At 39.1% G+C, this 18,370-nt stretch overlaps 1 protein-coding gene across 1 annotated transcript in view; it reads right to left on the bottom strand.

Moving 5' to 3' along the window:
* Nucleotides 1–18,370, bottom strand: part of dner (delta/notch-like EGF repeat containing) — a 75,781-nt gene that overhangs the window by 4,625 nt on the left and 52,786 nt on the right. The window contains exons 7-12 of the mRNA XM_088345293.1: nt 14,483–14,596; nt 5,845–6,087; nt 2,940–3,062; nt 2,747–2,860; nt 465–596; nt 137–383 (exon numbers count right to left, since the gene is read on the bottom strand). Coding sequence (XP_088201419.1) covers nt 137–383; nt 465–596; nt 2,747–2,860; nt 2,940–3,062; nt 5,845–6,087; nt 14,483–14,596 — 973 coding nt within the window. The remainder of the gene's footprint in view (nt 1–136; nt 384–464; nt 597–2,746; nt 2,861–2,939; nt 3,063–5,844; nt 6,088–14,482; nt 14,597–18,370) is intronic.

Here is an 18,370-nt window from a genome sequence, read left to right as displayed (position 1 = left end):
AAAGGCTGTGTGACCGGGCCTGTAGAATGCTGTGTTTCCATTCCCGCGAGCAAAAACCCAATTTGGCTTCCCCATTAAAGCCGTTTTTCACCCGCCAGACACATTTACGCTTGTTGGCCGGAGTGCAAAAACTAGCCTGGCATGGCGGATGGAGGCGATAGCATTGCTGAATTCGCTGTCGATGCTGCGGCAGTTGTAAAACTCTTGGTAGGCGTGACGCGAAGACCCCTGGTACTCAATGCGGCTGATACGACAGATGCCCACGATGAGGATGATGAGCATAAGGACAAAGGCCACGCACAATGCTCCGATGATGATGTAAAGGGAGTGGCGGGGCATGTTAGTCAGAGTTTCCTCCGAGTGCGGTGGCTTCCATTGCAGGTCTGGAAATCACAGAAACACGTGGACAGACTTTTAATTTGTGGTTTTTTTCTGTTATGGTTTAATTGAGGATTCTGACTTACGGATCTCACAAGTGGGCCCGACCCACCCGGGGTGGCAGTGGCAGGTGTAGCCGTGCGATTGGTCGATGCAAGTGCCCCCGTGATGGCAGGGGTTGCTTGCGCATTCGTCGATGTCCACCTCGCATCGCTCGCCTGGATTGTTTGGCAGCAAAGTGTCATCAGATTTGTGTTAGTGGGCTGCATATCATGTAATTTCGCCATTTTTTGCTTTTATGGAATGTTTACAATGTAAATAGGGTCATTTAGTACAAAAAAACTCATAATAACAGGTTTATTTTATTCGAGATGACCCAAGAACATTAAATATCTCATTAAAAATGCCCCAAGATCGTGCCCTAAACCTTCAATATTAGTTGTAAAGTAACAAATGACAAAAATGAAAAAAAAAAAACACAACAATGATGGATGAAGGAGATCATAAAATGGTTTGAAGCCCAGAGACAAAATGGATATGGAGTGTCTTGGCTAAGTGTTCATTTGTGAGCTCTCAGGATTCCACAACTCAAGAAATATAAGGTGGGTCCACTGCTTCCACACCTCAGTGTACACAGTTTTCTAATTCTCTTAGTATGTGGCTATTTTAAAGCAGTTTTAAGCTGTGGTTTATATTCGATGTAGTCTTATATCTGAGTATATACGGTATACAATTTGTTGCAGTTGTTTTGACGGGGGCAACACACTATATGTTTAATCCAGTTATACTTCGTCAATGGTGGCACACATTCAAGTTATCCGACCCATACATTATATATCTACCCGAAATATCAACATGGATCTAATTTGTATTGTATGTAGAAATTTGACAAAATACATCTACAATTTTTAATAGATTTTTACTCAGTGTACGCTGTCAAAATATACTTTTCGATGATGTGTTAAATGTATTTGATTTTATTTCATCCATTCGTGTAGATTTGTAGTTTAGTTCAAATATATAACTAGATGTAAGTCTTTTTAATTTGTGCAGCCAGTTAACAGATTGTAATTGAATACATTAGACATTATTTATTTTTTTCTGTGCTCAATAAAATCATCTTGATCCAAACAGAATAGAGCAAATCTATCTGGATATTATGTAAATTTTGTGTGATCGCTTAACTGAAATTGTCTGAATTCAACATCAATTTTTTTTCCCACTCAATTCAATTCAATTCAATCCAAATATTTATTGTCTGTTCAGGTAAAAACTGTTGTTTTTCTATTGCCAGGGTTAAAAGAAAACATGGCTGGCAACCAATTTAGGGTGTCCGCTGCCCACTGCCCAAAGATGGCTGGGATGGGCTCCAACACCCCCGCGACCCTACTGAGGATAAGCGGTGCAGATAATGGATGGAAAATGAAACTTTGAATATAAAACCTTTGATAGTAATTTGGTCACAAATAAAATTATCTAATAAAATGTACACGCAATTTTATTAAACTGCAAAAAAAAGCATCTATTTAATAACATCTTACCTCAGTAATTTCCAGACGTAAATTGTATAACTGTCTATGATTCTGAAAACATGACCTTTCCTTTTCTGAACTTGCTGATGAACTTCTTTTAAAACCTATTACAATAATACTTGAAGATGTTTGGAAAAATGCACTGTAATTATTATATTTATCACCCCTCAGCAAAGTACATATATATTTATATATATTTTTGTTTGTTTGTTTTTGTGTCAGCCCACACAAGAAAAAGGGGAAGGAGTTAAGATACGACCAACATCTTTTACAGGCGAACAGGTATGTTACTATAGATGTGAAAAATGCTCCAAAAAAATCCGATTTAGCACTTTTGGTTTTGTTGACTTGGCATTTTTCTTCTGCCAAAAAAAGAGCAATATGATGACTGAAAAGCTGCTTTCCAACCTTTAGGCTCCAGTTTTCTTCCTTGGATTCTTTGCATCTTGAGATTAATCTTTTCAAAACAATATATTTATTTAGACAATTACATATTTGGACTGTTCATAACCCCAGTTCAGGATTTTAGTTTACATTTGGACTCAGTCTTATTCTTTGTGTTTTCCATTCTCATGTGCCAGTGACCCTGCCAAAAGGGAAAAAGCACCCAAAGATGGCTTCGCGTATCAATGCGGGTAATGCTCCAATGGCGCACTAACACTCTAGTTATCTATGTAGACAAAATGTGTATTTGATGTTGTTTTCCTGCATTATTAGTTCTTATAGTATTTGGTTGCAATATAACTACAATTACAAAAAAATATTTTGTCATCTGTTTATCCCATTTTATTTTTCCTCTCATGTAACATTTAGCAGTGGCTGCCAGCAGCACTCACCCGCATATCCTGGTGGGCAGGTACATGAAGCATTCAGGCCTGCACTCTGGCAGTGTCCCCCATTCAGGCAGTGCCTTTTCATACATGGGTCCTTGTATATTTCACAATGCCTCCCTTCAAAAACACACAAATGAAAAATAAAGGGTGAGGCTTTCAACAAGAAAAAGAAAATCAAAGGTGAAAAACAGCCTACCTTCAAACTGTGGTGTGCAGAGACACTCGTAAGCATTAATAAGGTCCCGGCAGGTGGCATAATTCTGGCAGGGTGCGGAAAGACACTCGTTGTACTCCTCCTCACAGTACAGGCCGTGGTAGCCTTCATAAAAAACAATGTTCTTGTAGATCACAAACGTGAAATGATTAAAGTGAAGATTTATCATTAAAGGTATTCATAAGGACCAGTTTTCTTTTTAATTGGGCACAGAATTTGTAGTAATCTTCTACACAGATAAGTAGCAAAATATTCCACGAGGCAGCGGACTCAAAAAAAATTTAGTCACAAAATCCTGTTAACACAACATGTGAGGCAACTCCAAAACAGATGGCGATTGTAGTGAACAGTGCAGCGATTGCATACCACTCATTTGTGCATGGTGAATTTGGAAAAGCCTTGTGGCTGTTTAGCCTAAGTTGCGTGCTTTCACATCCAAAGCGTGCATTTCTTTTCTGCCTTCATCTTTTGAGTAGATTGTGACTTTTCCTCTGGGTCTTTTGACGCGGTCGGTATAATATTGTTAGGCTAGCTCCGCGGTAGAGTTAGGGGTGCCTAAAACCTGTTTTGTTTGATCCTGGTTAGCCCCTGTTAGCTGCATACCATGTTGTATGGCTGGCTAGGCAGCTAAACTGTGTGTCCATTGTTTTATTCCTGACTGGGTTTGCGTTTGTCACCGTAACTGTTGGTTACCCATTAGACTGGCTGCTCTGCGTGTTTTTTGGTCAGCCAGCCTCACGTTCTTCGGCTGAGGCTAGGGCCGCCTGTCGTTGATCAATGCCGCTTAATCCCCGTTAGCTGCACACAGCCTTGTTTGGCCGGGTAGCCAGCTAGCCTGCCATGTCCATTGGTTTATTTCTGGCCAGGTTCGAGTTTGTCATTGTAGCCATTTTTGTTGTTGGTTCCCGGTTAGCCAGACTGCTCACTGCGGGGTTTTTTTGGTCGGCCAGCCACGCACTTTTCTGCCGAGCCTGCGACCCCTTTCGTTGATCGTCCCAGTTTGCACCCGTTAGCTCTGTGCATGTTATCTTGCCAGTTATTCCGTTTTCGGCAACTCACTTTTTGTTGTACCGTGACTGCATCCACCTGCGACCCAACGCCTAGGAATTCTCTAAAACAAACTAAGAAAAACTTGCCCAAAACACTCGAAACCACTTTGACTAATTAACACGTCAAACAATATGGCGACTGGCTTGCTACGGTACTGATGTTCTTTACATGATGTCACATCTCAGAAGGTCAAAGACGAGACAGGCTGTCTTGAAAATGCTTTATCTCAGAAATTGATTTGAATTCACCGCTGAAATATATTTAGGTTTTATGCAAAAAATATTTACTATTTTCTCACATTCTGCATGTTTTAGAATTTGGGAATAACTTTAAGAAACAAACTCTTGTGTTTCAATACTCAATGGAGGCAGAAGTGCCTTTTTCATTGAGCATACATAATTACCAGACGTTCGTGGTATCGCCTTCCTAGTGACGATGAATTATTTCTTGTAAATGGGCTGACCTAAGGAGGAGCCCGGTTACGGGTTTTTTGAGTCGTTTCGGGGAAATGTCAGTGAAATGTCAACTGCATTGTTTAAGATTTTCTACCTACTCTGACTGAGGCCTGCATGTCATTTCTTGATAGATTACAGGGAGCTGTAGGATGGATATGTCTGCATATCCTGTATGTATAATAACAGACACAATCCACCCAAAATTTACCCAAGATGTGAGTTTTGCCAAGTTTATATGGAAATAAACTAAAATATACATTTTATCTCAACTAATTTAATGCTATAATGCCATAACTTATAAGTAAGTTTTCAAAAACATTGTCCCTGAGTGCCAAAATGTAAGAAAAAAAATTGTATTTTATTTAGAGAAAAACTATAATAAAATGTTGCTGTTGCTCATCAGTAATAAGAAATCACCATGAAATGTTAGGATTGGCTCCTCGATGTGTGAACAAAGATCTGATATCTTTGTTCACACATTGAGGAGGCCCATCTTCCTAGCTTTGCTTCTTTCATCTGGCGAATTGGTTTGTAAAGGTGGTCCAATATGACGAGTAGGCGTAGTGAAGCAGTGTGTTTAGAGTCGCGAGATATGGACACATAGTAGGCAATTAACTCCTGAACAGACCGTATTCCTTTTTAAAAAAAAAAAGATGTCGAAGTCTCATTGTCATCGTCTGGTCAGAGAGGGATGATGTTTCATGCACGTCCGCAGGAACGCGATCACCATGGTGACCGGAATAATGTGATCAATTCACCGGAAACTTAGGGCGCTGGAAGGCTCATGCATTGTTCATGAATCAGCTTACCGTTCTTGCAATAAACGTATATTTTGCAAGCAAAATGTACTTGTGTTGTTAATGGAAACAATTGTTTAGATATTGGGGGTGTCAGAAATGAAAAAAAAAATTCAAAACACCTAGCAATGTCCAACTGTTGTTTACTAAACAAAGGTACAAGCTAGGAACATCCTTTTTTTCTAATGAAAGATTAGGGTTTAAGCTTATGCCTATATAGGTACGAAACCAAATTTTTTGTAGGCCTTCAAAAATAAGGTCAAAATGGCAAAAATTGGGTGCCACCAGTCTTGAGAAATACATATGACATTAACCCCTTAACAATCCTGTAAAATCCCAATTCAAGATATACCCAAAGTAAATTGAATGCTGTTCTTGTACCGTTTGGAAAATATGGATGGTGATGGTCTCTTTTGAAAGGTAACATTATGAAGTTTTTTGCCACTTATTTTGCCATTAATTTACAAGTCTGGCCCCCGTGAGAATGTTTTTTCTATCACATAGCCCCTGAACTACATTGAGTTGGACACCCCTGCCACAACTTGTCGGGGGAAGTTCCTTAGAGTAAAATAAAATGATTGTCACCTGGGACGCAAAGACACCTGTAGCTGTTGCCGGCACTGCGACACACTCCGTGGGCACAGGGGTTCGGGTTCAGATCGCAGAAGAAGTCGGCCACCTGAGCACACGTTGGCCCAGTGTAGTGTGACGGGCAGCTACAGCGAAAACCCAGAGGACCTGGACCGCCCGGGAAGCAGGTTCCATTATGGTGGCAAGGCCGAGAAGCGCAGGGATCAACCTTTTGCTCGCAGGTGGCACCCTGATAACCTGCATGGAGAGTTGTAAAATGAAAGATTTAAAGTACCGTATTTTCAGGACTATACGGTGCACGTACCTATAAACCCCAAATTGGCTATGACTTTAAACGTGCACCCAGTATAACCCAGTGCGCCTTGTATATCAGAAAATACGGTGGATAAAGTTATTAGGTGCGACACAAACCCCCAAAAGGATGAAAAAAGAAGACTTTGTTCCAGCGTGTGTAAGGAATAAACGCAAAACATGTGTTACTCTGCTGCCACCTCCTGGCTTAAAGTCAAGAATACAGGCTTAAGTTTTCAAATGTGTCCACCCCACCTTTAAAAGAAGGAGTATGTGACGTGTTACTGAGCTGAACCTCTCCAGACACAGAGTGAGGCACGCAATTCTCTTGCCTCGTGGCAGAGGGCAATAGTGAGTCCAAGGATTTTAATTTGGCTCACACCTCAGCCCTAAACAAGTGATAGTGATAGTATTAGCAAGCTAACAGCAAATCAAACCATTATCTTTGTCATTGCATTGACTTTTTTTCATTATAGAGGATTACATATCTATCCATGCTTTTATTCAAAAGGAGCAGCGCAAAGACTTCATAAATTGAGGTTGAACAATTAAAATGGAAGGATTACAGGAAAAACAAGGACATCAAGACTAAATAACGAGGACTGGACTTTGAATTATGACTTGAGCATGGAAGATACTATCCAAACACCGCAATGTTGTCGTTTTTTTTCTCTTTCCCCTATGTTTTTGTTTGTTTGTGTGTTCAAAAAAAGAGTTAAGTTAAAAAAGAGAAAAAAAATTCTATGCTACAGTTTATATATTGCTTTCTTTGTTTACCAATCAAAAGATAAATAATGTGTGAGTTCATTTATTTAAAAAACCTGAATGTGCTTCACCAGACACAAACCGCTCCACACATCACTGGTTGGTGATTATGTGTTCACTCAATAAGAGCAACCAGCATTTACAATAACATCTTTACATTTAATGAGTGTATATTGACAAAACAATTGCAAATTTGGGTAGCCTAGTTCATGGCACTAACATCTGATTTGTTCTAAAGTAGTTGATTGCATTGGCAAAACAAATCAATAAACCTGAAGCAGTGCCTTAAAAAATGGTTATTGAATGTATTCAATTATATTTTGTCAAGTGGTTGCACATATTAAATCTATCTAGACTCAGATTGACAACACATCTGCTAAACATATCTATTTGGAGCCACATCATTTTATTGTGTGGCATCGCTTGACAAAATTAAATTGGATAGAATCATCAACTACAAAATCATTACAAAATTATTATTGTTCTGTGAAGCTAAGTTTCGCATGAACAGGCCAGACATTCGATGTTTAAATTTAATAAGCAAACTCTTGGTCCACAACCGCTTGGTAGTTTAATTTGTGGAATCAATTCATAAACATAATAATTCTATTTCAATTTCAGGCCTTTTGTGTGCTTATTGTTAAATAACTTATCTATAACTTTGATAAGTTTATTATGTTTTGCCTGACAAACCGCATCATTCGAAAAGGGATATTGTGTAGCATTTAGCGCCTCCTAGAGGTTTCAAAACTTCATTCATTAAAAAAAAAACATTGATATAAAATATAAGCAAAAAACTTAACCATCATATACAGTAAACATGTTTTTTTTAAAATCCTCATAGGTCAATGAATTGTATTTATTTTATATAAAATGAAGATCACAGATAAGTGAAATCAGTTTTAAATATTGGACACGTGCAAAGGAGATTGCCTAAGACGCATTTTTTTATTTTGACCAGTATTGCACATTGTTGTATGTTATTTGGACAATTATCAACTATCATTAACTTTTTACATCACTGTCACTTTTCCTTTTCATTGTCCCTGTGAAACAATTTCTCCATGATGCATCTATTGATTTCTTCAATATATAATTTCCTCTATGTGCTGGATGTCAACCAAAACAAGGGCAGGAAAATGTTGACTCATCCCCATAAGAATATTATTTTGAAACCCGGCTTGTTTTTCTATGCTTATCAGTCCTTCCCCGGTTTTGTCCCTGCCCACTCAAACACTCGCAGAAGCTCTTGAATAAAAATCATTGACTGCCTTGCTTTCTTCCATTTTTCTTCTCTAATGTAAGTTCTTCACCAACTTGCATTCAAACTCAGTCTATGTCCGGCTTAACTCTCATGTCATGCTGGTACTTAATATGTACTGCACATTTTCATGTTATTTTGTATTTTCAAAGAGAGAACATTGAAACGTAAGCTCTTGGAAGCTCAGACTTCCCCCAGGTTGTGAAAGCATGTAGATGTTGAAAATGTTCTGTGATTTATATGTTATTGCATTTGGGAGCCAACCCCATATTATATGCAAAACATGACATGTACGGTATTTGGACTTATGGACAACCATTATAACTCATTATCTATTGATATTGTACTTAATACATTTCCGGGAATTACAATATTTTTCTCTTCAGTGCTGTGGAGTCAACTGTATGCAAATTAAAAAAAAAATGTTGAGTATTTGCACAACTACACCAGCTGTTGGCGCCAAAGCCCAACTAATACTTTTGCCTGCAAACTACTGACTGCAGGATTGCAGTCTGACGCAGCCACGTAACACTAAACTTTGATTGCTGGTGTTGCACACACAGATGTATGGATAGGCCTGTTGCCACTGAACATTTTGAGTGGCTGAGAGTCAAAAAGTATTCATAAATGACTGAGTTGTCACACTTAAGGTTAACGTCCAAAGTATGTAAACGTAACGTGAATTGTGCAAGGTTTTGGGGGGAAACTGCTCCTGACAAAAATTGGTATGAATTTAAAAATAATCGTCACCACTTTTTTGTCACGGTTGCCATGACGCCCAAATGGCCCCGCCTGTGTGGCGCCAGCTGCGGCCCTTTGACAGATTGGCTTCCCTTCTGTTTAACCTCAGTGCTCTCACTCACCCTTTGTCAGTCCGTCAACGAACCTCTGCCCCGCAAGACGTGAGTTTTGACCCTGCCTGTGTTTCCTGTCCGGTATTGTTCCCGTCTATTTTGTCCTGTTTAATTTTGATATCCAGTTTTGATATCAATACTGTCTGTCTCGTCCTGTCCAGTATCGCTCAATCCGTCCGATATCTGCTCGAGCAAGTGGTATCCATCTCGTCGGCCTCTGGCTTCCTGTCATTCCACGCCCGACTGCCTCCTTATGTTTTCCAGTAAAATAAAATCTTGTGTGAGAAACGTCATGCATTTGGGTTCTCCTCCTGTTTCGGTTCATGACATTTTTGACTAATTAAAAGCTTTAATTAGGCCATATCAAATATTCACCTATAAATGGTATCTATTCATATCATATATACAGTTATGTTAGTTTTCTTAATACTTACTTTTAGGACTTGGATTGTCCTAAGGTGCGTGGGGATGCATAAGTCAAGTCAAGTCAGTCAAGTCATTTTTATTTGTATAGCCCTTAATCACAATTAGTCTCTAAGGGCATAAATAAATTAAAGCTTTTTAGGAAGGGAAAGGTCTGATGAGTGGTTGGAAGTCAAAATATTAATAAATGGCTGGGTTATCACATCCAAATAATGTACACTGACATGCATTGTGTCACCGGAAAAAAAAAAACATGCCGTGAGGGTTAATCAGCCATAAATTGCATGTATCACTGGGAGTAAAACTGGCCCACATTAAAAGAAGTTCACAGTTTAAATATAGCTGGCCTGCTCACTACGCCGCCTCTGCCGGTTCTGACTGGAGGCAGTAGGATATTAATGGCAACACATATTGTGTCTTCTGCTTTATGAGAGATGAAAGGTTGAGCAGGTAAAATACATTCAAGGAATTTGAGTCCATATGAAGCAATGTTGATGTTTCAGAAACATATCGATGCAAATATATCGTTTAATGTATTAACTGAACTGTATTTGTTATCAAATTGCCCAAAATACCCAAAGATTCCTATCCCTGGTGAATATTGGTGCAAATGTAAGGGTATCAGCCCTTACAATAAATGATTGCTACCGTATTTTCCGCACTATAGGGCGCACCGGGTTATAGGGCGCACCCCCAAAAAATAGTTTTTTGTCCTATATCTTCCATAGATAAGGCGCACCGGATTATAAGGCGCTACAATGGGAACGTCGACAAAACAGTCAGATAGTTAAGTCAAACTTATTACCCCCTTAACATTCCGAAAGCTTGCAAAGAAGCAAATACGTGTCGTAGACACGTGCGGATGCGGTGTCCGTACGATGTCACTTAAATGCGTCATTTCAAATATCATTTGGAAGGTTGAAGTCTTGGGATTCAAGAAATGCCAAACATTTCTATGTTTCTATTTTCTTTTTCGCTCACAACTTTACTGTGCATATGACAATAAACACTTGGAATTGAGTTTAATTCACTCAACTCATCACAGCAACATCAAGATCGTTCTAAAACAAGATCCCGGGAAAATATAAAGCCGCATAACTCACCTAAGTTCTCACGTTCAATAATGATACGCAATCATGGTCTTCTTACAACCGTGAGTGAAGTAAATCCAGGAGAGTAGAATATTTACAAATACAGACTAATGAAACATGTTTCTTTATGGCGTACTTTAGCAAGCTTGCTACGCCATTGCTAAACTCGGCCGATTGCAGGGTTTGTTTTGGCCATCTAGCCAATCCGAGGCTCCGAATAACTTCAGCCAATAGCGATCGATTTAACGGATGATTGACACATCTTTTTCGGTCAATTGCAGGGTTTGTTTTGGCCCTCTAGCCAATCCGAGGCTCCGAATAACTTCAGCCAATAGTGATCGATTCAAATGATGATTGACACATTGGTTAGCCAATTAAACGCCGGTATATAAATCCCAGCATACACCGCGGACTTGCTACGCCATTGCTAAACTCAGCCGATTGCAGGGTTTGTTTTGGCCATCTAGCCAATCCGAGGCTCCGAATAACTTCAGCCAATAGTGATCGATTCAAATGATGATTGACACATTGGTTAGCCAATGAAACGCCGGTATCTAAATCCCAGCATACACCGCGGACTACTCCACGTTCGGGGTAAAATCGAGTCGGCGGCTGTTGAGTAAGTTGCGAGACCTTGCGAATTTAATATTGAGCCATATATAAGGCGCACTGTGTTATAAGGCGCATGGTCAGCTTTTGAAAAAAAATAAGACTTTTAGGTGCGCCTTATAGTGCGGAAAATACGGTACTTGTGACAATTTAACAAACAAACCTTAGATAAAAGGGATGGCAAAAATTGCCATCACAAAAAAATGAATATTGGAAAAAACTATTGGAATTTCAAGGTGTTTCTATGAAAATATCATGTTATTTGGCAGAGGAAATTAAATTGTATGTGCTATGTGTTATTGGTATTGATGACTACTCAAGAATTGATTATCAGTCTCAAACTGAGAGCAAAAGTTTCAAAAATGTAAAGTGCCATAAAATCTAGGAAATTTGCCACAGTATATTAGGGTGTTTCTTTGGAATCGGTCAACTACTAGAGAAACGAGTACTCAGATCATTTTGTAAGAACAGGGTATCAACCATCAAGATGGATTGATTTTCTGATTTTATGAGGTTCGCTTGTTAGTTGCCGTCATCAAAATATCAAACTTAAGCTATCATAGAATGAAAACAGGAAAGGGAAATCACCTATGTAAAGCAATATGCTAGAATCCCATATTTTGATTGACTAACACACTCGAAGAACGCAGCTGGACGCATCTGTTAAAACAGTGGCCTAACTTTGATTGAAGACCTCTTTATTTTCAGTGATCACTTTATTGCACAAAGCTTTTTTGAAAATGGTCCAAGGGTTGTTAAGACAGTGGAACACAGCAGACCTTCTCACTTGACGAAATGAAATGCTTCGTCAGAGTTTTAACAGATTGAAGTACATTTTACACACCACGTGGGAGGCATTCCTTACTTAAAACTTCCCCTCAGCAAAGCTTCTGATGTCTTCCACTGTAGCATGCAGCAACTGTTTGAAAGATTTGAGGATGTGGGAGTTTTTATTGACAATGTCGTCATCCTTTGGCAAGACACTGAATCCCTAATGCCCCCAATAAGCAGGTAGGAGCCTTGCATGGCTGACTCCCGATTGGTGTGTGAGTGTGTGTGTGAATGGGTAAGTGTAAAGCACATTGTAAAGCGCTTTGGGAGGTCTTCATTGGCTTGAAAAGCGCTATATAAATGCAGACCATGTACCATTTACCATAAAGGGACAGGGGTGAGAGGCTAAACTTGCAGAATTCAGTCTGCTGTGGATTTTACACTTGGTCTTTCAGCTTCAGTCTGAGTTAGGGATGTGTGTGTTCCCAAACGAACGAACTCTATGAGCCGGCTCTTGGAAGTGAAATTTCTAATTTTATCAGTGGGGACTCGAATGGGGGAGAGATGATTTTGACAAACCTGGCCCAACCGTGCAGTCAACGTTAAAAGCCGGAACCGCAGACTGCGTGGGGAGGGGGGGGGACTACTCTAAGGGCGCAGATGGGCGACACGTAAAGCGTATCTTTTGTAAATCACTGCAGGAAAGAGGTCTAAATATAGTTGGTGATAGGAATGAGTAGAGAGGTGTTGTAAAAGGATAGTGGGATGTTTAGACGTGTTCTAAGGGATGGGCAGGGCACCTGTATGATGCGGCAGGGGTAAACCAGTGAAAGCGGTCTGGCCCTGCTGTTGAACAGAAAAGTGTGTTGTGTCACCCTGACCCAAGTGACATGGCCTTTTTCTAGTGTCCCATTTCATCTGGAGGGACCAAAACCTGGGTGCCGAGGTGCTTAACTTGTTTGGGTGTTTGGGCATTTGGGTTGGCCATGGTCCAAAAAATTTTGTGTGTATTTTTTGCTACTTTTTCACTTTTCTTTGTTTTGGTATGTATGTGTCTTGCTATCGGCCACCCCTCTCGAGGGATATGACCAGGGTAGATAGATAGATAGTAAAATCATAAATTAATCATTCCTTTCCATGCAGGCTTTTTACCCCCAGAAACTCAAGGTTGATGGTGAAGGGCACTTAGGAATTCATTTTTTGAATTAAAAAAAAAAAAACACAATTTGGACTTTTAAATAATAAGTTGTGGTTTGACGTCATTGCGTTTTTGAATGCTCTCATCTTTTTCTTAAGCCCAGATTTAATCACATTAGAGCGAGTTCTTGAGAACTGCTGTTTCGGCAGAAGTTTTGCAATCATAGATTTCCTCAGAGAGCCTGATGCAGGTCGTTAAGGATGTAAAACCTAATTAGGCAGGATGAAGGTAGTTTAAATTAAGTCTCTCAGGGGCATACGTATGAAAACAGTGATAAAAACAGTGGATTATGTTAAAATAAACTGGTATTTTTCACTTTCATGAATAGTTGTTGTTGGAGTCCTACAACATTGTGGGTCACGTCTGAGAGTTTGAATTAATGTGTCTTGGAAGTCATTTACCGCAACTGCCACAAACCTGCACTCACGTTCCCATTCCTCTGTAGGTTCCTTCACTATCTTTTACTGTATCTTTACTCTCTATGTCTCAACCTTAGCTTATTTGGTCACTAACCCTTTACAGTCCTGTAAAATTCGCCTTAAGTCCCAATCCAAGATGTACCCAAGGTAAATTGAATGCTTTTGTTGAACCGCTTGAAGAATCATGATGGTTTTGGTTTCTTTTGAAAGGTATGGCTCTGAAGTTTTTCCCCAATTAAAATAACCACTGCAAGTGCTACTAACATTGAGTAATCTATGTTAGAACACACAGAAATATAAGATTTGTATTTGCTGAATTTTTTGCAATCACTTTGCAAATGAGTGTAGCATGGGCATTTTAGCTGGGAAACAGCTGGAAGAGTGGTGAACATTGTTAAAATGTGAGCACTTTTTTGTTGGACTACAAGCAACTACCTGATCTGAGTTTCCTCTATTTCTTTTTCAAGATTATATTGTTCATTTATCTTAAACAAAATTTTTTATTTTCATTTATCTGTTTTTTTTTATTGGTATATTTTATGTTAGAGTCAAACAAAAGTAATCAAGTTACATTACTTTAAGTATTTAGAATTTCGTTACTGATTACATTTTACAAGAGTTAGTTAGTAACTGTATCGGATTATACTTTAAAAGCAATTCTCACAACCCTGGTCATTTGTACATAGATAGTTAATTTCGGAGTAACACACTACTTTTTAGTGTCGGGAATCTGGGGGTAACTGTTAATGTTTTAGTTTCAGTAACTAGTAACTGAAACTAATTGCTATTTTTTCAGAACTAGAGAATATAGGTTGTTTCCCAGATTTTTTTTTTTTTTAAATGAAGCACCCCCTAAAGCTTATCAGATCAGAACTGCATGACCCACTACCACTTTTGGGCAACTGGGAGTGTCAAAAATACTACTTCCCGAATGGGACAAGGTGTCTTACCTGCAGGACAAAAGCACCGTGGCCCGGCCAGGCTGCTGGAGCAGGTGGCTCCATTTTCACATGGTTGAGAGAGGCAGTGGTTCACCAGTAATTGGCAGCGTTCTCCTTCATATCCTAATATGTACAGTGGGGAAAATAAGTATTTAGTTAACCACTCATTGTGCAAGTTCTCCCACTTGAAAATATTAGAGTGACCTGTAATTGCCATCATTGGTACAACTGAACCATAAGAGACAGAATGTAGGTTGGAAAAACAGAAAATCAGACTGTTTGATTTTAAATAATTGATTTGCAAATCATTGTGGAAAATAAGTATTTGATCAATACCAAAAGTTAATCTCAATGCTTTGTTATGTACCCCATGTCAACAATAACAGAGGCCAGACATTTTCTGTTACTCTTCACAAGATTTTTTCACACTGTTGCCAGAATTCCCTGTAGATCTCTTCTAAAGCAGTGATGTTCACAGATTTTCCTGTGTGTTTGGGATTATTGTCATGGTGAAAGACCTAGCCAAGTCTCATCTTCAATGCCCTTGCTGATCAAAGGAGATTTTAACTCAAAATTTCTCAATACATGGCCCCTATTTTTCTTTCCTTTACACATATCAGTCATCCTGGTCCCTTTGCAGAAAAACAGCCCCAAAGCATAATGTTTCCACTCCCATGCTTCACATCGAGTATTTTGCTCTTCGGGTGCAATTTCTCCTCCAAACACGAGAACCTCTGTTTCTACCAAATCGTTCTATTTTGGTGTCATCTCCTGGTCCTCTTCTGGATCATCCAAAATGTTTCTGGTGAACCGCAGACAGGCCTGGACGTGCACTGATTTTAGCATGAGGACACATCTGGTACTGCAAGATTTGAGTCCCTGGCTGCGCATGGTGTTACTGATAGTAGGCTTTCCTACTGCGTTACCAGCTCTCTGTAGGTTATTCACTAGACCGACCCCGTGTGGTTCTGGGATTTTTGCTCACCGTCCTTGTTATCATTTTAACGCGACAGGGGGGGATCTTGCATGGAGCCACAGATCAAGGAAAATTATCTGTGCTCTTAAATGTCTTTCAATTTCTCATGATTGCTGCCACATTTGATTTCTTTACACCAAGCATTTACCTATTGCAGATTCAGTTTTCCCAGTCTGGTGCAGGTCAAAAATTGTATCTCTAGTGTCCTTTGACAGCTCCTTGGTCTAGGCCATTATACTTATTTTGCACTCTTATTTAGAAATAAATTCTTTAAAAATCGAACTATAAGATTCACAATTATTTTTTCCACATTCTGTCTCTCATGGTTGAGGTTTACCCATGTTGACAATTACAGACCCCTGAAATCAGACCCCCTCTAAGTAGGATAATTTTCACAGTTAGAGGTTGACTAAATACATATTTGCCCCACTGTAGTTATATGGTTAAAATGTAGACAGAGAGCAAGTTTATTGAAAGGATAATTGTCAAAAAACACTAAAGATAAAATAATACTTACTAACAAACATTAATTCCTGAGACTTTTGCATATATTCTGGTATTGATAACTTTTGTATTATTGCCAAAGTTAAGTTCATTCATATATGTTACATATTTTCTGGACTATAGGGCACACCTAACCACCCCAAATATGCCATAAATCAGAGCCTTATAATCCGGTACGCCTTATATACCTGCAAATATGATGGATAAAATTGGGAATGGATGCAATGGGTTACTACTCAAAGTTGTCTAGTACACTGACATATTTGTGCAATGATTGATCAGTTGAAAAATATCGCTGACCAAAATCACAAAAAAATGTAACAGGAACTGAGCCTAGGTCTCAATGGTGAGATCACCAAAACCTTATCACTAGATCAGGGGTCAGGAACCTAAGGCTCGTGAGCCGGATGTGGCTCTTTTCATGAGTACACTTGGCTTGGAGTTAAAATGAGACTTTCATTTTTCTCCTGGCTCCTATTGTAAACTGAACATTGACGAAGGTAAAGCATGCAAAGCTTAAGCAACAGTTTTACTGCAAAGGGTTAGGTCCAGTATATATAGGGAGGGCACAGTTATAACTACAGTTTGCAATCAGGGTGTCACACAACATACCCAATTTTGGCATGAAGTTATCCTTTGTAAGGAAGCTCATTTAATATTATACGTTCACTGTTGAGACACTTTATGATGAAAACGCACATAACAAGCTGTAAACTCCCACAACCTTGAATGCCAGAAAAGCACCAAGAGCAATTTTATTTGGTGACAGGTAGATATGGGCAGTGCTATGTACACATAACGCAAGCACTCAATTTTCTCTACATATCAAAATGTTTTTCTCCTATGTTCTTTGGGCAAAGCAGGGGGGGGGTTTAAGGATTATTGTTCTATCTTCTTTATTCATTATCCATTATCCGTTATCGGTCAGTTCATAATATGCTACAAAGCCTAGGAGCCAGGACTCTTACTCTCAGCCAAAAGGGCAAGCTAAGGTCCTAGCCCTAAAGCCTTGCTGCGATCATTGCGAATGCACCGTTCCTGGTACTGCAATACCAGGCCGATGCGTGGAGTGGACAGAGCAAGCTCTTATTTCATCTCCGTTTTGGAATCTTGCATGCCGACACTTGGGGCCCCAACTATTGCACTAGACAATAGATGGTACATATAATATTTGCAAAGGCCCTAGATCTTATCTCATTACCATACTATTTTTACTCATGGTGGCAGAAACAAACGATGAAAACAGATAGTTGTCCTGAAAAATATATGAAATGATCAGTTACACCAAAGAGTTGTTTCCCTCGTCATGCTTTTTTTGCATCATTATTCATCAATGAATTGGGGATGGGTCATATCTCATGACAGCCTTGTTAAAGGGACACAGTAATATTTGACCTCTAAATGTGGCTGTTTTGTGAAGTGCAATAGAAAAAAAAGGAACAACTACACGACAAAGAATACAAGCTACGGAGAATCAAAGTGACCAAACAGCACCATCTCAATCTCATTTTTTAGTCCAGTTTTTCACAATGTTTTTAGTGGTACCCGAGGCAGCAAGATGGGGGAAAATCATCGTGAGCCTCATGTTATGTAAAATAAATACAAATGTGTCAACATACAAGTATTTAAAAAAAATACACGTTTATAAGTTGGTTGTTATGTGTTTGCTTACCGGTATTATTCTTATAATTTTACAGGTCACACAAAACAAAAACAAACAGACTCAGAGACAGTTTCTTCCCCAGAGCCATTACCACCCTTAACACACACTGCACAAAAAACGGAAACTCTTGCAAACACACTACGTCATCAAGATGTAAATTGTATTCATGCCTATGCTCACTTTGCACAATGGTGCCTATTTTTGCACCACCGCATATTGTACTTATACGATCCCAAAACTGTATGTAACATCCTACATGCCCACACTTCTTGTGTAAATATTGTGTAAATTATAACCTTTATCTTCTTTGTTCCTTTATCTTATTTGTTTTCTTTTATCCTCACTGTTAAATGTGAAACTGAAGTGCCACGTCCTATTTCGTTGTCGCAATATGTTCAACCCATTTTGTAACAATGACAATAAAAATATATTCGATTCTATTCTATTCTATTCAAATAGATATAATTTTTTCAGAGCCCTAATGTGGAATGTTAGAGCTCTATATGGCACTGTTTTGTCTGGTATGAGCGAGGGCCAGTGATACACAGCACAGCGTGGCGGCATCCTGCCGGACAAGCGTGGCGGGGTACTGAGTGGGGATACCACGGTGTCAAAGAAATACAATGTTATTACAAAATGATCATTGGTACAATGGTTTATGTATTTTTTCCCTGTATTGAATTCAGTGTTGGTTTTTGATACCGAATGAAAGTTTTTTCGTACCACTAGGAGGCACTTAATTATAATAATAATG

Source organism: Urocampus carinirostris, chromosome 10, assembly GCF_059441175.1.
Source record: "Urocampus carinirostris isolate Australia breed hairy pipefish chromosome 10, RoL_Ucar_1.0, whole genome shotgun sequence".
In the NCBI taxonomy this organism is placed as follows: domain Eukaryota; kingdom Metazoa; phylum Chordata; class Actinopteri; order Syngnathiformes; family Syngnathidae; genus Urocampus; species Urocampus carinirostris.
The sequence above is the reverse complement of the archived record's forward strand: the minus strand, read 5'-3'. Positions and strand labels throughout refer to the sequence as shown.